At 35.5% G+C, this 23,953-nt stretch overlaps 1 protein-coding gene across 3 annotated transcripts in view; it reads right to left on the reverse strand.

The window, feature by feature from the left end:
• TPP2 (tripeptidyl peptidase 2) overlaps positions 1-23,953 on the reverse strand; it is a 90,420-nt gene that overhangs the window by 51,307 nt on the left and 15,160 nt on the right. For all 3 annotated transcript variants that reach the window (XM_037065786.1, XM_037065788.1, XM_037065789.1), the window contains exons 5-10: positions 22,367-22,491; positions 15,417-15,580; positions 7,149-7,303; positions 6,460-6,536; positions 4,355-4,482; positions 2,164-2,263 (exon numbers count right to left, since the gene is read on the reverse strand). In XM_037065786.1, coding sequence (XP_036921681.1) covers positions 2,164-2,263; positions 4,355-4,482; positions 6,460-6,536; positions 7,149-7,303; positions 15,417-15,580; positions 22,367-22,491 — 749 coding nt within the window. The remainder of the gene's footprint in view (positions 1-2,163; positions 2,264-4,354; positions 4,483-6,459; positions 6,537-7,148; positions 7,304-15,416; positions 15,581-22,366; positions 22,492-23,953) is intronic.

The raw sequence follows: 23,953 nt of genomic DNA on the forward strand, positions 1-23,953 counted from the left end.
TTATATCTCCCTACTGAACTGGGTTAGTGGCATTCCTTTTAGTGAATACCTTAAAACAAATATTATGAGGTAAATACCTGTTGACCTGTAAAGAATGTCATACATTACATACAGTATTATAAAATGACAAAAGGGCCTGAATAGTGTGATCTCCCATTTATGCACATAATGACTAAAAGGCTATTCATCAAAACATCACTGAAGTATTATTACAGATAATGAGATTTAGAGTAATATCTCTCCCTCCCCCTCCCCCCTCCCTCTCTCTCCTGGCTTCTTCTGTCCCTTCTTCTCTCTCCAAAATCAATAAACATATCCTGTTTCAGAAAAACAGGATATGTTTATTGATGGTGAGGATTTAAAAAAACCTTATATAAACTTTATGTAAAAGTTACCTTTGAATAAAAAAGCAATTGATATTTTTCTTCAAAAATACAATATGTAACAAAAATTCAAAACATGTTTATGTAGATATTTGGTAATCTGCCTTTAAGATAAATGCTATACTTGCAAATAATATGACATGAAGTCAATATTTTGACAGTGTTCCCTGATAAAGAGGACTTTAAAAATAGTACTATATAATACACACATTTAGTCATCATTAATCAATGTTTTATATTTCAGGACGTAATAATTAAAACCATGTATTTGCTACAGTGAACATGAAACTAAGTCTCTCAATCTTTAGAAAAACTAGTTTGTGAAACATTATCTGTTCAATCCAAGCTTCCCTCAAAATTCATGAACTCGTTTTCTTAAAGTAATTATTTAACTGTGCTACTATGTGCAAATAAGACTAACAAAGGCCGGTTTAAATATTCTCTACTACTTTGTTTTTACACTGACTGTAAGATTAAATAACATTTTAAAATCAATTTTAGAAAAGGACAAGTTTAATAATTAATACATTTATTAACTAAATACAAAAGACACCAACTATTGCCAACTTTAACTTAGTCTTATTCCTAGCCACTCTTATTCAGTGATGTGGAGTTTTAGGCCAGTTAGTTGGGCTGCTGAGAGCAGTACATGGACCACATGGAGATCCATTACATTTATTGACAGTTATAAACTACTGAAATAAGTTTGGTGTTTTTTTTTTAACTTACTTAGACAAGGCTAGGAAGACATCTGTATCTCAGAGAATTAAATTTACCATTACCACATTTGATATAATGTGGTAATGGTAAATTAAACAAACCCTGGTAAATTTAGTGGTAAATTAACCACAAAAACCTGCTCATCTTTGGGTTTATGCTATTCTTGACATATAAAACCTCCTTCTTCTCTGAAAATCCTATCCATACTTCGAGGCCAACTCCAATACCAACCCCTCCTTGAGGGGTTGCACTCAAAGGAAAATGATTGCTTCCACCTATGTAATCTCGTTGTCCTACAGTGGAATTGTGAACTCAGATCACAACCTGTTTAGGTATGCCTTGACTTGTGTAGGCAGTAAGATATTTGCTGAAATAAATTCAAAGTCAATTTTCTTCTTAAAAAATAACTCTAAAGAGATAAAAAAATGAATTACAATAGGCTGTATTTTCCAGAAGGTACCCAATGATATCATAATGAGGGATGATAAAAATTAGGACTTAGTATTAACTCTTGAGAAAGATAATCAGTTTCTTGAAACAGGTAAGTATAGTTCATCCAGGGGCTTCAGGGAACTAAAATAGATGAACTTCATTTATTAAATAGAACTTGCCTACTATGGATTGTACCTAAAATTGTTTTAATAGGTTATAACTTCAAAATCATAAACACAGGGTATGCAGGCCTAAAACTGTGACACATTACAAAAGGTTAGGGCTCTTGTTTTACCTAAGTTCAAATGTGAAAAGTATCACAAAGCAGGCCTTCACTTCTGTAGATCATCTAGTTCTTTGTATATAGATCTTCATAAATGAAGGATATGGAGTATAGGCCTAAGAATTTATACTCAGAATAGTTATATACATATAATAATAAAATAACAATATTTTACTTCTTTAATGATCAGTTTCCTTGAGATGAAATTCTTAATCAAAATTAAAATGCAACAAAAGTAAAAACTAACAGAAAAGATTGGTAAAAGTACCAAAACTCTGCCTTACCCCACTATGTTAAGTTTGACCAAATATTTTTAATAGTCCACATGTCCTACTCTCAACCTACCTGGGGCCTCTAGAAGACCACGTATATTGATTTGCAGGTAATTTCTCTCTCAGAGAATACTCAGCAACCATCATATCAGGTGAAACATAAGCACCAACACCTGTGGGATAGATTGTCATCATTAACAAAAGGACACAAAATATGAATCTTAATTTTTATCCACTATTCACTCAGCTGTGTAACCTTGGGTAAATTGCTTGATTCCCCTATGCCACAGCTCTGTCATAAAATAAAAAGACAACCCCCCCCCCCAAAAAAAACATTATCAAGAAAAGTTTGCTATATGTACCTGCAGACATTACATACCACGTGCCTTATTTGGGGATGTAAAAATATCAGGATTATTATGTGAATTAAAAATAATAACATACCTGAAAGTGTGTAGACGTATAAAAAAAGTGTTTTAAACTTTAAAATATAACACTAGAAAAATAAAGGAATTAGTTGACTGGTCATTTTTAAATGACCATTCTATCGATAATTCTACCCGTTAAGTTGGCAGCATCCCTCTAGTCAAAAATGGCTAAATAAAGAGCAAAAAAACAAAGACATAACATGTTAGTCTTCAGAAATACATGCAAAAAGGGTCTAGTAAGATTCTGAAACACAATACAGAGATTAAACTTGGTTCTTTCATTTTAGAAATTTGGAAACAAGGACTAAAGAGATTGAAAAAAGGTACAAAATTCACATGTATGACTGGCAGAGAAAAAATTTAGAATCCAGGTCTACCAGCTTCTAATTCCTTTTTACAACATACACATACTCAGAATAGAAGACTGGGTAAAACATATGCGAGTTAAGAGGATTTAGATTGACAATACTGCCACATAACGCTGCAATTATTTTGTAAAATTTTGTTTAAAATTTTCAGTGACTATGGGGATAAAAATACAACAAAAACACTGAGTATTACAGCAGAGTACTAACTTGGATCTTTACCTTTCAGATCTATTCTTTGTTTCATTTTCGTGTATACTTAAAATATCTAGAACACTGAAATACGCAATGAATATATCACTGGTAGGTGATATATATCACTGTTGTCTTAACACATGATTTAACAAAATTATTTAAGAAATTTTAAATTACATAAAGTTATATCTTAAAATGTAGAAGCTATGAATACAAACATGACATATTTATACTTATCTTTATATGTAAGATCACTGTTCATTTAAAACAAAATTTTTAAAAAATTTGATACCCAAATATTATATATACATCTATATTATCTACATACCAATAATATCTATAATATGTATATATTTATGCAATTATTGATACATACATCAGAAACATTATTTGGGACCAAATAGTTTTTATAGTCATATACCCAATGACACATGTCAAGAAGCCTTATTATGATCTCAAATAAACAAAAAAAAATTTAGGCATCATTTACTACATACATATTTCTCTTAATTCATCTTCCTCATACTAAATATTTAAAAAGAAAGGGAGGTAGCATTTATATTTTGTGGTTATATTTTACAGAATATTTTTCTGCAAAAATTGGCAGCTACTGCATGTTTTGTAAGCTAACTTTATTATTCTCATACTATGACTGCAATTCTTTATTTATATTTCCCATGAACTCTTGGTGATGGGCATTTCTTTCCACTAGAGTACACTGGAATAGACAAAACCACACTATATGTAAAGACCAAAAAAGTTGCAGAAAAGTCACACTCATGGAACAAATGTATTTCAACTGCTTTTCTCATTAATAAAGCTCCCTTCCTCCACACCTCGTTCTTTCTGCATGTCCCAAGAGAAATTAAAGGAGTAAACTATATTATAAAAAAGTAGTCATACACTATAAATAAAAAGAAAGGCAAGTGTATTTATGTTGTTCACTTAGTCTGAAAAGCCCTTTCCTCAATCGTTTCTACTGACTGAAACCCTCAAACCCATCTATTCTTTCAGAAAACCTCACCTAAATTCTCAGATCAGAAGTGGCTGCATTCTTGTATCCCTTAGCACTGTGTCTACACTTTCATTAAACTATTTACTTCAGTCTACTGTAAATTCAAGATCAGTAGGCCCCTACCAGATTTCAGTTTCCTGGGGGTTTATTTAAGGTTTACAGTGTCTTGTATACCTAGAGATGCAATTAACATTGAATTAACTAATGGGTTTTTTGTTTCCTTATTTTGAAACAAGTCCACTTCTAAAACAGGAAACTAACCTATTACACTTGATGTAGTTCCACCTGGACAACCAACTGTAGAAAGGCACGGGCCATTATTTCCAGCACTTGAAACATAAATTATATTATGCTTCCACACTGCTTCATTAATTATTTCACAAATTCTCCTGAAAGAGATAGAATTTCTTTGAACATAAAAAACTGACCTGCTTTTAAAGAACTATATTGTTACTATTATCATGTGAAAATATTTGCAAATATGGCTTATAAAAAAAAGACTAAAATATGGTTCCAAGTAGCAGAAGTAAAGCAGTGGCAATAAATAAGAAAGTGTGCAACAGAATCACTCAGGTGACGTTCTAAAACTATAAATGCTTAGCCTCTATCACCAAAGTATTTATAATACCAAAATACTGTTCAAATGCATGGTTAAGTAACTTTTGGTACCACCCACCACGGGTGGGACATGATATAGCCATTCCAGGAGATACACCCTAGTTGGGTTTTAGTGTTGGGAAACAGTTATGAGGTCAGGTTAAATGTGGAGAAATGCTAGATATACGGAGAAAACTACAAAAGGACTGGAAGCAAATACTGAATGATTAGCAGTGATTGGGTAGGGAGAAAATAGGTTGGTTTCACTTTCATCCCCCACTTGAAATAACGTATTCAGAAATAACTCCTTGGGGGTTTCCTATGTATATATTTATGATTAGTGACAAAGGTGAAGGGAAAATAAGCCAGTAGGGAGAACCTAAGAGTAAAATTTAAAATATAAGCAATCTGGTTAGAGCTTGATAGCAAACAAGAAAAACATAGTGCCATGAATTAAAAGAGATGAAGTTAGACCATGAAGAAAACAGAGTCAACGTAACAATGGTATAGAGCTAAGGGCACTCCCAGTGTAAAAGAAGAGAATTAGGCAAAGATGACTTTAAAAGGATGAATATTTAAAAACAGGATGAGAAAACAAAACACTTATGTAAGTAAAATACCAAAGCAAAGGAGGGGCAAGACTTCATTCCTGAATGAAGGGCAGGAAAGGGATGTATAGCAAGAAACCTAGTAGCACTAGTCATCTGGTACTACTGGTAAATTTAATTTAAAAATCAAATTATTTGATAACAGTAAACTAAAGGGTCTGGGCTTGGTAAAATTGGGTTTTGGTAGGAGTTTATTAAAGAATTTCAGACACTGGATAGCAGGTAGTTGGGGGAAGTGATCAATAAGGTAATTTCAAAGTTATTACTATAAAGAAAACAAGGCAAAGTAACATGAGGTCAAGACTAAGCCACTAGATGTGGCAGCAGGAAGATGATGACACAGGGAGGAGGGGTCGGAAGAGACTCAGAAAGTGTTCATACATAACTAAGTTCTGCTGGAAAAGTGAGTGAAAGCAGTATAAAATGAAGAGGGTTTGTGTCTGTTTTAAAGCTGGTGACTCTAGAGAATGTATGTGTAGTGATGATAATCGAGGATGGGAGAGAGGAAACCGGAATCAGATCGCAAGTGCTTGAGCAACTTCTGACCCAGGCACTTCTTTAATTATCCAATAGGGAAGGCAGAGAAGACTGAATTTGAGTAGTTCATAGGAAGGGCATTGGTCCCCTGCTGAGTGCTTTTATTTTCTCTGAGAAAGTAAGAGGTGAGGGCTTTAGTGAGGGAAGAAAGAGAAGGACACTGAAGGTCTTCAAGAAGAAAAGGTGTAAAATGGTCATATAGGAGTCAAAGGGTAAATGCAGTGTGATTAAAGATAATGCTGTGTAAACATTTGACATCTGTGGTCATCAACTTAAAACGGATCAGTGTGTATCTCCAGCAAAGTCTGGCAGATCAGGTGCATGATCCTTGAAGGGAATGACAAGGTTTCCACAAGTCTATAGAGTTTTTTCTGGTAGTTATACCTGGAAGAGTTTAGGCTGCTTGTGGATGAGGAATTCTAGTGATAAATGGGGTGTGGGGCCTTCCTGGGTAAGAGGAAATAAGAGCCATTGGAATGAGAGCCAGAAATCTGGCAGACATACAGTTATCTAACCACAGCAATTGCTTTTTTCCAATCATGATTTTCAATCCAGTTATGAAAAGCATTACATATGCTTCATTAGCTAAGTTTCTATGGCTAACAAATGTCAAGGAACACTCACCCAGAATTTGGCCAGTGAGTTGCTTCTCCATAGCTGTAGTTGACAAGATCACACTTATGATTTATAACTTCTATCATCTATTAAAAAAATGAAGAGTCTAATTTAGGCAGCAATGTACAGAAATGATTGGGTGGGAAAATAAAGGCACAGAATCCCATAGTTAACCAATCATATTCTACTTCAAATCTGAAAATATAAGTTACTTCTAGGCATATGGTTAATAAATTTTTAAAGAGGCAGATATAGACAGAATATAGTCTATAGTCAGAATATAGTAAGGAATCTATAAAAAACAAAACTAGTTTTTGCAGAATGGAGTAGGGGAGAGGAAGAGGAAATGAAATGGTTCTTACTAAATTCTAAAAAAACTAAAATAAAATATAATTCATATGTTAAAATCAAATGTAGAATATTAGTTAAATTCTTCTTAGGCTGAAGGAGCAAGCTGCCTAAGGGGCTTATTTTGTTTCTTTAAAGTATCTCAAAATAGCTTGCTAGAAGACTTACTACAAATGAGAAGTATAACATAAATAATATTTTTGTATTTTCCAATCCTAGTAATTTTAATAAAAACAATTTAAAAATACTCTTGGTAAGCCCAGAGTATAAAGTATTTTAACTTAATAAAACTAAAAATATCCAAGATCATCAATTATTAACCTTTAAATCAACACCTCACAAACACTCACAGCTCTTATAAGGCCTGTGCCTGTTTCCATAGTGCTCAATCTTGTATCACCAATCTTGATTGAAAGAATTTGGGCACCTGGAGCTACACCATTCCGTTCAGGTTCTTCTGGAAAATGTCCAGCAGCTATACTAGCTACATGTGTTCCATGAGCACCTAGAGGAAAAAAGAGGGGCATATGAAAAAATAGCCTCACAGGTTCAAATATTTAATCATTCAATTTATATATTAATCATGGTAAAGATAATCAAATAAAAATATATCTTAACCTTAATATTTAATAATATATTAATTCTCTTATCAACAATTCATAAAAAAATGAAATTTGATGAATTCCATATACTATTCTGCTGCCTGGAACTCTAGCCTTTTCACTGAGAGCAAAAATGAAGGTTACAAGGATGAGAAGGTATTTGCAATACACATAATTGGCCAAGAGCTTATATCAAAAATATAATCTTTCAAACCCAATGGAAAAGACAAAGATGGATGAGTAAACAATGCTCTTTGTAGAGTTACCTACAAAGGAGTTCCATTAAGGCTGTCAGCTGATTTCTCAAAAGAAACTCTGCAGGCAAGAAGAGACTGGAAAAAAATATTCAAAGTGATGAAAAGCAAGGATTCAACCCGTATTACTCTATCCAGCAAAGCTATCACTAGAATTGAAGGGCAGATAAAGGTCTTCCCGGACAAGGTATAGCTAAAGGAGTTTATCATCTCCAAGCCATTATTACATGAAATGTTAAAGGGACTATTTTAAGGAAGAAGGCGGCTTTTCATAAAGGTGGAGGAAGGCAATGGGGGAAAAATTAGGACAACTGTAATAGCATAATCAATAAAACATATTTTTTTAAGGAAAAGACAATGCAAAAGAAAAATGGATAAAACATCTGAGATCATTTCACAAAAGGGGACAACTAAATGATATATAAAAATGAGATGTTCGACTTCACTGGCCTGTCTGAGAAATGCATACTGAAGCCACATAACTTTTAGATTAGCTTAAACTTTAAGGTCTGCAACAGCAACTGTGGAGAGGGATGTGCACTCACATACTACTAGCGGGAAAGTAGACTGCCATTTGGGAAAGGTGAATATAGGTATACCCTACAATTTAGCAATTTCACCTCTAGCAATATACCTGAGAAACGTGCACACATGTACACTACAAGACAAACGTAAAAATGTTCATGGCAGCATTGTTTGAAAATTCAAAAACATTAAAAAACTAGAATGGATACAGTACACATTCACAAAATTGAATATTATACAGCAATTTACATAGTGTACATGTCTATATACTATGAGATGAAGCATGCAAAAATAAGACTTACTTAAAGAAGTCCACATTCAAACATATGGAGACCAAATAAATAACATGTTATTAAATAATGAATGAGTCAACAATGATATCAAGGGAAGAAATCAAAAAGTTTCTGGAAACAAATGAAAATGAAGATACAACAACCCAAAACCTATGGGACACATCCTGGGAGGGGTGTTCATAGCAAAAGAGGCCTACCTAAAGAAGACAGAAAAATCCTAAATAAATGACCTAACCCTACATCTAAAAGAAATAGAGAAACAAAAATAAACAATGCCCACAACAAGTAGAAGGAAGGAAATAATCAAGATCAGAGCAGAATTAAAGTACACAGATACAAAAAGAACAAAATTCAAAAGATCAATAAATCCAGGAGGATCTGATTCTTTGAAAAGTTAAACAAAATTGACATGCCTTTAACCAGACTCATCAGGAAAAAAACAGAGAGGACCCAAATATTATTTTAGAAATGAAAGAAGAGAAGTTACAACCAAAACAACAAAAATACAAAGGATTGTAAGAAATTACTATGAGCAACTGTATGGTGAGAAATTTGACAAACTAGGCCAGGGGTATCAAAATCATTTTCACCAGGGGCCCATTAACTTCGCCGTTGCCTTCAAAGGGCCAAATGCAATTTTAGGACTGTATAAATGTAAGTACTGCTTAACAGTTAAGTGAGAGCTCAGCGCTGCTGCTGGGTAGAAACAAGGTGGAGGGCCAGATTCAGCCTGTGGGCCCTGTATTTGCTGCCTGTCACCTAGGCAAAATGAACAAATTCCTCGAAACACCCAATCTGCCAAAACTGAATCAATAATAAGCAGAAAGCCTGAAAAGACCTATAATAACTAGTGAAATTGAAGCAGTAATTAAAACACCCCTGGCACACAAAAGCCCTGGACTTCATGGCTTCACAAGTGAATTTTAACAAACATTTAAGGAAGAGCTAACTCTTTTCATTCTCAAACTATTCCAAATAAAATTCAAGAAACGGGAAGACTCCCAAACCATTTTAAAGAGGCTAGCGTCACCCTAATTTCAAAACCAGGTCAAGACACAACAAAGAAAGAAAACTACAGGTCAATATCTCTGATGAACAAATATTCTAAAATCCTCAATAAAATACTGGCTATCTGCATTCAGAAATACATTAAAAAGATCATACACTATGATCACGTGGGATTCATCCCAATGATGCAAGGATGGTACAATATTCACAAACAATAAATGTAATACACCAAACAATATGGGACAAAAATCACATGATCACAGCAGCAGATGCAGAAAAAGCATTTGATAAAATTTTGCACCCATTTATGATAAAAACACCCAGGAAAGTAGGAATAGAGAGAGCATACCTCAATTAATAATGCCCATATATGAGAAACCTATAGATAATATCTTACTTAATGGGGAATAACTAATAGCTTTCCTCTTAATATCAGGAACAAGACATGACTGTCCAGTGCGACCACTCCTATTCAACATAGTACTGGAAGTTCCAGCCACATCAGCCAAAAGAAAGAAAAGAAAGAAAGAAAAGGCATCCAAATTGGACAGGAGGAAGTATGCCTATCATTATTTGCAGGTGACACGCTAGTATACACAGAAAACCCTACAGGCTCCATAAAAAAAAAACCCTATTTGACCTAATAAGTAAATATGGCAAACAAACAAGATACAAAGTCAATATTCAGAATTCAATGGCATTTTGGTATATCAACAATGAAGTATCAGAAAGAGAACCTGAAAAGACATCTCATTTACTACAGCAGCAAGAAAAATAAAGTACCTAGAAATAAATTTAACCAAGAAGGTAAAGACCTGTACTCAGAAAATTATACAACACTGAAAAAAAATTAAGGAAGACACAAATAAATGGAAGCATATATCATGTACACAAATTGAAGAATTAACATAATTAAAATGTCTACACTACCTAAAGCAATCTACAGAGTCAATGCAATTCCTATTAAAATACCAATGGCCTATTTCCCAGATCTATATATTTTTTCAAAAATATATATGGAACAAAAAAAGACTCCAAATAGTCTCAGCAACCTTAAGAAAGAACAAAGTAGGAAGGATCATGAGACTTGATAACAAGCTACACTACAAGGCCACTGTAATCAAAACAGTCTGGTACTGACATAAGAACAGACACAGAGATCATGAAACAGAACAGAGAATCCTGAAATAAACCCAGTTCTCCACAGTCAATTAATATGACAAAGGGGGCATGAGCACACAATGGAGTGAAAATAGCCTCTTCAATAAATGGTATTGGGAGAACTGGAAAGGTACATGCAAAAAAATGAAACTACATCTCCAACTTACACCATACATGAGAATACACTCAAAATGGATAAAAGACTTAAATATAAGTCGTGACACTATAAAAGTTCTAGAGGAAAACACTGGGAGGAAAATTTCAGATATCCCATATGGCAATATTTTTGCCTATATATATGTCCTAAGGCAAGGAAAATAATGGAAAAAGCAAACAAATAGGGCTACATCAAATTAAAAAGTCTCTTCACAGCTAAAGAAACCATAATCAAAATGAAAAGGGAACCAATACTATGGGAAAACATATTTGCCAATGATACACAAACAAGGGTTTGATCTCTGATATATATATATAAAGAACTCACACAACTTCCCTCCACGGAAGACAAAAAAAACAATTAAAAAATGGGCAAAGGATCTGAAAAGCCACTTGTCTAAAGAGGACATACAGAGGGCCCAGAGACATATGAAAGGATGCTCAGCATCACTAGCCATCAGAGAGATGCAAATTAAAACCACAATGAGATACCACTTTGCACCAGTGAAAATGGCCATCATAAACAAAGCAACAAACAAGTGTTGGAGAGGGTGTGGAGAAAAGGAACCCTTGTACACTGTTGGTGGGAATGCACACTGGTACAGCCATTGTGAAAAATGGTATGAAACTTCCTCCAAAAACCAAAAATGGAACTGGTTTTTGACCCAGCAATTCCACTGCTGGAATTATACCCTAATAATCCTGAAATACTAATTCAAAAGATCCTGTGCACCCCAAGGTACATAGCAGCACAATTTACAATAGCCAAGTGATGGAAGCAACCTAAGTGCCCATCGGTAAAAGAATGGATTGAAAAACTGTGGTACATTTACACAATGGAATACTATGCAGCAGAAAGAAGGAGCTCCTATTCTTCACAACAGCATTTATTCGTCTGGAGAACAATATGCTAAGTGAAATAAGCCAGGTGGTGGAAGACAAATAGCATATGATTTCATCTATAAGTGGAACCTGATCAAACAAGAAAATAAGCAAGCAAAATATAACCAGAGACATTTAAATAAAGAACAAATTGACAGTAACCAGAGGGAAGAGGGAGGGGATAACAGGGAAAAAAGGGGAAGGTTCCTGAAGGAACACGTATAAAGGACACACGGACTAAGCTAAAGGAGGCTAGTATCAAGGGTTGGAGGTGGAGATGGGTGGATTGGGAGAAAATGGAGACAAGTGTACTTGAAAAACAACAACAAAATTTAAAAAGAATTTCATAATTAAAAAACAAAACAAAAGACACACACTGAGCCCCAGCTGGTGTTGCTCAGTGAGTTAAAAGCTGGCCTGTGAACCAAAATGTCTCCGGTTCGACTCCCAGTCTCCCAGTCAGGGTACATAGCCTGGGTTTTGCCAGGTCCCCAGTTGGGGTCATGCATGAGGCCACCAATCAGTGCATCTTTCACACATCGATGTTTCTCTCCCTCTCTTTCTCCCGTCCTTCTCCTCTCTCTAAAAGTGAATAAATAAGAAAACCTTAAAAACAATAAATAAAATAAAACCACATTGAGTTATCATTTCACACTTGCCAGAATGGCTATCACTGGGCAATCAACAAACAAGTTCTGGCAAGGATGTGGAGAAAAGGGAACACTAGTGCACTGTTAGTGGGAATGTAGACTGGTGCAACCACTGTGGAATTTCATTAAAAAATCAAAAAAGGAACTGCCTTCTGACCCAGTGATTCCACTACTGGGAATATCCTAAGAATACTCAGTGGCTAATTCAAAAGAACTTATGCCCCTCTATCCTATGTTTATAGAGTTGCTATTTACAATAGCCTAGTGCTGGAAGCAGCCTAAGTGCCCACTGGTAAACGAGTGGATCAAAAACTGTGGTATATTTACACAATGGAATACTACGCAGCAGAAAGAAGGAACTCCTACCCTTTGTGGCAGCATGGATGGACTGGAGAATATTATGCTAAGTGAAATAAGACAGTCAGTAAAAGACAAATACCATATAATCTCTTCTATAACAGGAATCTAATGAACAACATAAACTCACAAACAAAATAGAACCACAGGAAAGGAAACATGGGTCAAACTGAAAATGATTAGAGGGGAAAAGGCAAGGGGTTAATGGTGGAAAGAAGGGGACTAGACAAAGAACATGTATGAAACCCACTGACGCGGACAAGTGTGGGTATTGACTGTGGGAGCAGGGCGTGGGATGAGCAGAAGAGGGCAAAGGGGGAAAAATTGAGACAACTGTAATAAAATAACAATAAAAATGATAAAATATTAAAGTCACACACAAAAGTACACACACATACACCCACACACACCCCATTTACACACATGGAAAAATCACCATAGTAGGTTGAGCCATGTATATTTACCACTATTTCATCATTTCTGACCTATAAAAACAGCAATACCAGATCGTTTAAATTAATGCGCTAATAGAAATAAGGACAGTAGTTAACTTTGGGGATAGGGAGGGTAGATTGGTGGTTAGGAAGAGACATGACAGGGACTTTGACAAGCTTTATTCCTTGTCTTGGGTAAGACAAGTAGTGGCTAAACAGAAGTGTCCATCCACTCTGTGATAATTCAATGCATGTACAATTTGTGATTTATATACTTTTCTCTACATGTTATGTACCAATGAAGTAAACAAACAAACAATTACCCATGTCTTTTTAAGAAACTTTGAAAAGTTTCTGCCTGGCTTATATTTCTGTTTTTTAGTCATCAGTAAAGATTAGATAATATAGCTTCACAAAATTCTAGGCAGAAATCCTTACAGCCACTTAAGAAATTAGACCAAGCTTAACCTAGAGATTTAGAATGTTTAGGATGATTTTTGACCCATAGCCTAGGCCTTACTTCCTGCTTCATCTAGAACTGGCTTCATGAATCCAACAACATATGCAGGCTCCCTGAAGCAAACTTTGAAAAAGTTTCTTAAAAAGAGAGAAATATCCCAGTACTGTCGGATAAAACAACACTGTAAACATAATGACAAATGACAACCAGCACTGGGCCTTAATGTTTGCATGACACCAGAGTAGTTGGAACTCCTTGAGAAATGAGAGCATATGACTCTTCCAGCCAAGTTTGCTGTAATGCTGAGACTTCTCTGTTCTAGGCAACTGTGGTCAGGTAAGAATATGGACCCAATATCACCAATTCTTCCAATAAAAATAGGAAAGCTGGATTTTAATGTAACCACCTCCCCTCAAACAAACAAACAAAAACCACTCTGCCACCACCACCTACCTACTAGAGCAGCTAAAACTAGGCAGACTGACCATGGTATGAGTGAGTAGGAATGTGGAGCTCCTGGAGCAGTCACCCTCTACTCTGCTGGTGGGATGCAGAAGGGTGCCGCCAGTATGAACAACAGCTTGCAAATCTCTTAAAAAGTTAAATATATACCTCCTATGACTTACCAGTTATCTTAGATATCATTCCAAATTAAACTAAAACATATTTCCACAAAGAGACTTGTACACAAATCAAAGTGAAACAATCAAAGTGTCCATCAAGAGGTGAAACAATCAAAGTGTCCATCAAGAGGTGAATAAATAAATCATGATTTATTCATACCATGAAATAATACTCATTAATAAGAAATAAGCTATTTATAATTGTAGTATAAGTGAATTTCAAACCATTACTCTGGAATAAGGCAGGCAAAAATACATTTTTATTCTGCTTGCACAAAATTCTAGAAACTGCAAAATAATCCAGAGTGACAAAAAAGCAGTTCAGTGGCTACCTGGGGATGTGGGTAGAGACAAGGCTGATTTACAAAGGAAGACAAGCAAACTTGTGGGGGGTGATGGGTATGATCATTATCTGGATAGTGGTGATGGTTTCCTGGGAGTATGCATTTACCAAGACATATCAAGTTCACAAACACATACACACACACAGAGTACATATTACTGTACTTCAGTTATTCAGCTATGCCTTAATGAAGTTGAGGGGGCGGTGATAAAGAGTTAAAGTCTTCCTATTTTATTATCCTTGCTCTCTCACCAGGAGTAACCACTATCGAGAAGCTGGTATGTATATTCTTCTCATCTACATTTTTACCATACAAACACATATTCATAAATAGTGGATAGTATTATTTTGCATATTTTACAATTTTATACAAATGTTTTATCATTAATACTTTAATTATAAATTTATGCACTTGGATAAGCATATTTATTCTGAATGCTGTATAATATTCCAGTGTGAATAATACACAATTTTTAAAGACCTATTCTTTTGTTGATGGCTATTTAGATTGTTTCACCCAAAAGTATAGAGAGTCTGGTAAAAAGACCTTCACTGTAGCATTCTGTGTCATTTCAAAAAAATGGAAATTCTCAAAATTAATATTTGAAAATAAAAGTACTGTTCACTAAATGAATTATGCTGATGGATTTTTCTGAGGTTGGACTACACTTGTATTCTTGGAATGCATCTTACATGACTCTGACTTTAAGAAACAACACCTTGTCAGGGAACCACATTATATTTATTATTCCAGACCTAGTTCTTCATTTGGAATCTCTAGATTAAATTCTCCATAAAGCTGCTTCGGGCTATAGGAATTTATCATCTTGTACTTTGTAAATTTAACTCTAACAAATATGAACAGAATACCTCCACTGGTCACAATAGAGAGCAGGTTTCCATCATCATATATATTAACAGAGTAATTCAACATCTCAGCTGTGCCAAAAGAGCCATATTCTTGGGCTTCTTTGTAGTTTCTCAATACAGTAGATTTACTCAAGTCCCCATCTTCATTCGAATCAATGCAGGCTCTGTAAATTCAGAATACAGAATAGTCAACAATACAGAATACCTCAACAAGTGAGGTATTTCTTACCTCACTTGAAATCCTATAATATTGCTTCTCAGGTCTTACTACCAGATCCACTTCTACCACAGAAAACACAGTAACTGCCTGGCTTATATTTTGGTTTTATAGTCATCAGTAAAGATTAGGTAATACAGTTTCACAAAACTCTAGGCAGTAATCCTTACAGCCACTTAAGAAATTACACCAAGCTTAACCTAGAGATTTAGAATGTTTAGGACAATTTCTGTAGGACTTACTTCCTGCTTCATCTAGAACTGGCTTCATGAATCCAACAACATATGTGAGCTCCTTGAAGCAAACACTATTATCAAGTCTCCATTCCACAGTTGCTGCAATTTTAGGCAAACACTTATTTTTTACAAAAAGCATTTTCTATAGAGTTTCATGGCTGTCCTCCAGTCTGCTCTTTCCCCATCGTAGCTTGTTGATTATACAGAGGACATTATAAATAATAATAAATATATCCCTTATACTTAATATTGTTCCATGAACAAACTAAAACAAATTGGAAAGAAGGATCTCAAAAACTGTCTTTATGTATACAAGGGGGAACCCCTCAAAAAACAAAATTTGTTTATAAAAATTGTGTATTTATTCTTACATATTTAAACTTCAGTCACCTTCAAAGTATTCTCTATTTCATGTAATACACCTATTAAGACATTTCCCCCCCAAAGCTCAAAATAAGTTTTGAACTCATTGACTTCAATGCCTTTCAAATGCTTCTACCACTTTTTGTTTCACCTCTTCCACACTGACAAAATGTTTCCCTTTGAGGATTTTTTTCATCTGGGTAAACAAACAAAAAAGTCACTTGGGGTGAGATCCAGTGAATAGGGAGGGTGGGGCACAGGGGTCATACTGTTTTTGGTCAAAAGCTGCTGAACACTCAGAGCAATGTGGGCAGGGGCACTCACAAATCATGAAATGGGCAAATGCACTGAAAGAATCTTCAAAAAAATTCACTGAAGCCAAACTCAGCCTCTCACAACACCAGCTGGTACACTGATACAGATGGGTTCCTAGAACATTCATCTACTGGGTGAAACCAATACTACAAGGGGCCCCCTCCAGAAGATAATTCTGGGTTTTTGGAGTCCCCTGTCATAAACCTCACTCAATGTATAGCTAAAAGGTTTTACAACATTTCAGAAAGATATATAATATAGCAAGATACTGAAAAGACTAAACACTTAGGAAGAAAATTAGGCACAATCAAAACAGCATGTCAACTGGAGTTAGGACTGTAAAATGCATGCCATCAAATCCTCCACATTTGCTAGATAGAGTGGCACTTTTGGTTCCAAAACAGATGGCCAGTATCCATCCTGGAAATAAGCTCTGAAGTCCTCATCCAGCCATTTTTTTCATCCAGCCCATAATAGACTCTAAATTTCTAACAGTTCCTCCATTGTTTTCTGGATCTTTCCCCTCTCACCTTCAGCCTCCCTTTTCTACACTCTTAGCTAACTTTTGCTAATCCTTCAATGAAATCTTTTTTTTTTAATTTTTTAATTCTTATTCAAGTACAGTTTTCTGTTTTATCAATGAAATCTTTCTTGATGCTTCCTATGGGTTCAGATGTTCCTAATACTTGCTTCCACAGGGTCTATACAGTCCATGGAGTAGCTTCTAGAAAGTCTACATGGTACAAAGAAGCTACTTAAATATTCACCAAATCATGAAAGAATGAGTGAATCAACACTTTAACAACATTCTCATAGCAAGGGCAGTCAAGATGGTGGCATAGGTAAATATAGACCTTGTATCCTCCTACAACCACATCAGAATTACAACTCAATTACATAGCCATCATTCAGAACTGCCTGAAATCCAGCTGAACAAAAGTCCTACAACTAAGGATATAAAGAAGCAGCCTCATCAATCCTGGTAGAAGGGGCAAAGACAAAAAACAAGCCAGTCCTACAACCACATGTGGTAGATAAAAATCAGGAGGCATATCTTGGTTGTTTATGAGGACTTCCCAAAGAGTGAGGGATCTTAGCCCTCCCACCAAGCACCCCCCACCCCCCTACCCAGGGTTCCAGTGCCAGGAAGTGATGTCACCATAACTTCCAGCTGTAAAAACCAGTGGGGACTGTGGCTGAGTGAGACAGAGGTTGGCTGGAGTTCCCAGTGTTCCTCTTAAAGGGCCTGCATACAGACTTACTCGGACTGGCTCACTCTGAGCTTCAGTGCTGGGGGAGCAACTCCATAGGCACCATAGACATACAGGGAGGAAATGAACTGTCTGTATTAATACCAGGGGGAGAGATGCAGAGGCGGCTTTCTCCCAGACAGAAATGCTGGCAGAGGCTACTGTTCCTTTTCTGAGGAGCTCACAGCTCGGAGTCATTCCTAGGATTCCCATCAACCTGGCTAACATCATTTGCCCCCACCCTGGTGACTCCCTGAGACCTGCCACACCCAACTTACAGGCCCACCCAAATTGTTTCTAGTCGTTTTTCCATAAGAATGGCCTTTCTCGGCTCATGCTTAAGACTTTCCTAACATCTCCCAAACAAGCAGCATCTGGCCTCAGTAGGCCACGTACTGCTAAGTGGCTCTAGGACTGGCACTAGTGGCAGCCAGCCTTGTTTCACAGCTTGGACTCTTCTGGACACCTCCAAGGCCAGCACAAGTAGCAGCCGTCTGCAGATTACTTTGTAGTTCATGCCAGATGACTCAGGACAGAACACAGGTGGTGACAGACCTTGGCCTGCACCATTCAGAGACCCCAGAGCACCTGGTAAGACATCTTCAGACCATGATGAAGCACTATCCAACCACTTTCACAGGTGACACTCAAGGGGCAGAATCAGTTGGCACCAGAGCTTCGCTAAAGTAAGTCTTGCTCTTTAGGATGGGCCCCTACACAGCTACTCCACCATGCTTGTCAAAGACAGTCCTTGAAGCTGAATTGACCTATGAATAAATCCCTCCCACTGATGTGCCCACAGCAGTCAAGGCTCAACTACAATATGAGGGTGAACACAGTCCACATGTTGGGGGGCGGGGCTCATTACAGTGCCCAGCCTGAGTGAACAAGGAGGCTGTACTACTGGACCCTACAAGATCTTACTACATTAAGCCATTCTACCAAGTCAAGGAGACATAGCAACTCTACTTGATACATAGAAACAAACATAGGGAGGCTGCCAAAATGAAGAGACTCAGAAACATGTCCCAAATTAAAAAACCGAACTGCAGAAAAAGAACTAAACCAAATGGAGACAAGCAATTTACTAGATGCAGAGTTCAAAACAGTGGTTTATAAAGGTGCTCAAAGAGCTTAAGGAAAGAGTTATTAAATTTAGTGACAACTCCAACAATCATTAAAAAATAGAAATGGAAACCACAGAAAAAGAACCCGTCAGAAATGAGGGATATACTAACTGAAATGATGAATAATTTACAGCAGGGGTGTCAAATTCATTTTCACCAGGGGCCACAGCAGCCTCATGGTTGCCTTCAAAGGGCCGAAATAGTTTTAGGATTATATAAATGTAACTGTTAAGGAGTTGAAATTACATTCGGCTCCTTGCAGGCAACCAAAAGGCTAATGCGGCCCCTGGTGAAAATGATTTGACATCTCTGATTTGCAGGGACTCAACAGTAAAGTAGATGAAGCCAAAAATTAAAAAAGTCATTTGGAATATAAGGAAGCAAAAACCACCCAAACAGAAGAGCAAAAAAGAAAAAAAAAACAATACAAAAAAACCCACCTAGGATAGTGTAAGAAACCTCTGGGACAACTTCAAGTGGCCAACATTTGAATCATTGGGGGTGCCAGAAGGAAATGACAGGGAGCAGGAAATTGAAAACCCATTTGAAAAAATGACAGAAAGTGTCCCCAACCTGACAAAGGAAATAGACATACAAGTCTGGGAAGTGCAGAAAGTCCCAAACAAAATGAACTCAAAGAATCCCAAAACAAGACACATAATTAAAATGGAAAAGGTTAAAGACAAATAGAATCTTAAAAGCAGCAAGAGAAGAGCAGTTACCTACAAGGGAGCTCCCATAAGACTGTGAGCAGAAACTCAACAGAATACTGAATGTCAACTGTGATTGAAAAATTAAAAAATGATTAAATTCTCACAGCAAATGCAGTGATTCATTTCACAGATCAGTTTCTTTTAACCACTATCAATGTAAAGTGATTGAACAATTCAAGCATGCTATCAAAATAAGCATAAAATTTAATGACTTCATTAAATAATTCCACAGATGGCAAACATGAATGTAGTACAAGGTTATAACTTTCTGAAGGTCTGCTTAGCTTAATTCAAGGAACATTTGTTAGAATAGGGAGAAAGGGAGTATGAAAATGAGGTTGATGGAAAGAATTATTGGTGTATGTGTGATACAAACGGAAAATGGAAGAAACAGAGTTTTGAGATTATAAATTTCCAAATATTTTAAATAAATTTCTTCAATTTTCTATGGAAAAAATCTATAGCTTTCATCAAATCTAAAACAACAAACACAACAAACCTGAAAAGCAGGATCTAAAACCAGTAAAAAGAAAATAATGTCTTTGCTTTACATAATCCTCTATAAATATTTATATGTACTGCTTCTCTACACCAGTTCTGTTGCATAAGGCGTGATAATCAGTTTGACATTATAGATCCTGGTAAATATTTACGAATATTGTTATAGTAGGTTACTTACTAAGTGTAGAGATGTGGGTTTAACAATTGCTACAAATGTGGCAGGGGGAGGGGAGATTTGACATTCTTTGTGAAACAAAAACAAAAGAACAAATGACCCTTAAGGTCACTTTACCCTTTCTCAGAAATGGTTGGCATTTCTGAGATGACAGCACCTAGATTTGCCTCAGGTAATGTGGAGTCTTTAAGATTCTCCTAAAAAAAATTGGATCTTACTCTGAGATGAGATGGGGAAATTAAAGCCCTATGTGATATATTATGATGCAAAAAAAGTTATTTCTAATAGTAACTGAAGTATAATTCTGCTGTACTTTTCACTTACTATAACATTTTATAAAATGTTTCTCCAGTGATTTCAGATTATATTTTATTTAATGTTTGATTAAGTATCATTTCCAACAGAAAAATTCTAAAGGTGTCATAGAATGCTGTTGGCAAATTGTTATAGTACAGCACTTTGTCAACTGCCTTAAGGAGCAAATAAAACTCTTAGAAACATATAATGACACCTGGGATATCCTGAGCCCAAATTCCCTTCTCTTAGCACAAAATATCCAGGAGTTCTCAGTCATGCGTGGAAAATGCTTTAATTGAAACCACTTATTGCTCCGCTACCCAATCTCCACTGATAGAGTATTTCTCTTAAGTCCTTTCATAAGATATTTTATAGTACATTTTCCCCACACATACTCAAGTTTTGTATCTGGTATTTTTTTCAATTTTAACCTTGCCTTCTCTCTCCCACATTAATACTCATTTAAGTCTTATCACTGGGAATGACTTTATCATATTATACCACATGTTGGATATAGCAAAATTTGCTAAACAATGTTTGAACACTTGATATTATAAACACTGTGACCAAAGCTTTCTAGGAAAAAAAACTGTTCACAAATGTGTGTACACTGGCATGTATACACACACCCAAACAACATACTTGAATACATTCAGAAATTGTATTAACATTTAATAACATCTAATGGAAAATACAAATATCTTATTAACACTTTCAGTCCCAAAGGGAGCAGAGATTTCTCATTCAATTAAAAATTTATAACCACTATCCCAGATGAGTTAGTACCCACATCCAAGGGAGGACAGAATGGTACATTGTAATGTAAACAATCTGAGAAAAGTAACCAGTCATTATATCTGTTCTGTATCTTGGGAAATGATTCTCTGCATATGAAAAGTGAAATGTAATTCTATCAAAAGCAAAAATAAGGTTTAAAGAAAGGTTCTTGGTTTACTGCACATACCTTAAAATACACATATGCCTAAATATCTGTATTAGGAACATATTATTTCCATGCAAATAGAATTCAAAAAGTCATACCACCCAATTCTAAGAAACATATCTTCAGTGTACAATTCAATAAGAAAGAATCTGAAAATGTACAGGACAGGTAACTTGGCATAAGTCATCAAAATTACTATTATCATTAGTAGCAGCAGAATAGCTTATGTTTATTGAGTAAATACCAAAATGAATTTTTACAAAATCCCTTAGGAAGCTAGTATTATCATCTCAACAGATAAGAAAACAGGCTTAGAGAGATGGAAAGCATTCAAGGTTACATAGCTAGGATTCCATCTCAGAGACTGAATTCTGTATCATAGTGCTTGTACTATACTGCTGCACTTCAACTTAGCTACTTTACCTCTATTGAGATATCTTCATTCAACTTTCCTCCTTTGCTCAAAGTATATGCTTTGCAACAATCTTTTGCAGTTAGTTTTCAAACTGCCCAGCTTCAATCAGAAACATTTCTACATATATCAATAATTAACCTGCTAAAATCAGGTTAATGATAACTATCTGCTTAGTAAAATAACTTCTTTAAAACACATTAAGAGTCAGGTTTAGTATTTAAAGTAGTAAAAAGTTCAAAAGCCTTGTTCAAAACCACCCAAAAGCCAATCTGTCTTTCAAACAGTTTTGCTTAGTGATGTTAATGTCATAATAAACCAAATCTCTGACAGTTCAGTGGGTTTAATGTCCTTTAGAGTAGATAAAAATATTCTGCAGAGCTATAAAATACAAAGTTTACCTCCAGACTTCACCATCATGCCATACCAAGCAGTCATATACAGGGCCAGGATCACTATATTTTTTCTCAAAAGAATTGAGCAATTCCACTTGACTTTGAAGCTCCTCCTTGATTAGTTTATTTGCCTAATCAATTAGAATATATATTAATATTAGTACATTTTGTAATCTTGAAAAGTTATATTAACATATAACCAAAGACACAGTATGACCCAATTGTAAAGTCATTTTATCCTGGAAAAATGCAAGAAAATTTTCTTTTTATATCTATGTAACTTGTAGTTCAATTTAATGATGTAGGTATCAATTAATATTAAACAGTAAAAATATTTCTTTTACTCTATTTCTCAGTCACTCACTCTGCCCACTTTGAAAAAGATACTATGTTATATGCTGGTGATATCTTCTGGCCAAAATATATGCTGGTCACATATCTGTAATTTGTATAACTCATTTCTAAAATTAATTATAAAATTGCTACAAAATAGGTTACCTGTACTGGCTATTTTAGATTTTTGTAACAGGGCTGTTTCCATTTAAAACCTGTTTCTTAAGAACCCAAATATATAATAAAATAATCAGCTATCTTACCTCTTTTAGAATATGCTAGGTTAAATACCCACTATATTCACGACCATGTACATATAAGCTTCTATGTAACCATTTGATCTATGGAAACGAGAATTTAAAATGCTTCAACCTAAGTATTTTTTAACTATATACTACATTCATTAGACTGCGCTACCCCAATAACCCTGGTATTTAATTTTCACATGTTCCAACAATCTTAAGCTAGACTTTAACTATTTAACATATTGAACATTTACTCTCCTTTAAACAAAAAAGACAATTATATAGACATGTTTGGCCTACAATAAGGTATTAAACCCAGCTCCCTCTTTTATCAAGTTAGCCATATATACGTAGCACCTGAAATACTACTGAATTTTTCGGACTACAAGATGCACTTCCCCTCCCAGATTTGGAAGGAAAATGGGGGATTAATGTAGTATACCTGGATTGCTGGGGGGTGGGGGCAGGGACATGGTAGTGGAGCGGGGTCACAGGTTACTAAGTATTTTACAACATTTTTTGCTTCAAATTTTTTTCCTGTTTTCCTCCTCTAAAATCTAGGTGTGTCTTATGGTCCAGTGCATCTTAGAGTCCTAAAAATATGGTACATTTATTGTGTCCAATAAAAGGATGAATCAGGACAAATACTGACCTAATAGAAAATTACACAGCTGTTCAGAAAAGAATGCTGTACATAGATTAAGTAAATATAAATTAAATGTGTATATAGATCTATGCAGGCCAATTGTCTTCAACACTAAGTGCATGTTAATTAAAGCTCATGGGAGCATTAAAATGTCTGCCTCCCTGCAAGGTTTTGCTTTAATTCCTTTCTAGGCCACAAGCACTGGCAGTTTTAAAGTTCTTCATATTATTCTAATATGCAGCCAAGGTGGGGAATCACTAATATGATTCCGTTTTTGAAAAAGGTACATTCATGCATTAAAAGAAAAATTCAGAAGGCTAAACATAGAGTTGTTGTTAACATCCCTGAAGGGTGGCATTTTTTGGAGGC

This window comes from Sturnira hondurensis, unplaced genomic scaffold (assembly GCF_014824575.4).
Source record: "Sturnira hondurensis isolate 20B ecotype Veracruz unplaced genomic scaffold, ASM1482457v3 Scaffold0016184, whole genome shotgun sequence".
In the NCBI taxonomy this organism is placed as follows: Eukaryota; Metazoa; Chordata; class Mammalia; order Chiroptera; family Phyllostomidae; genus Sturnira; species Sturnira hondurensis.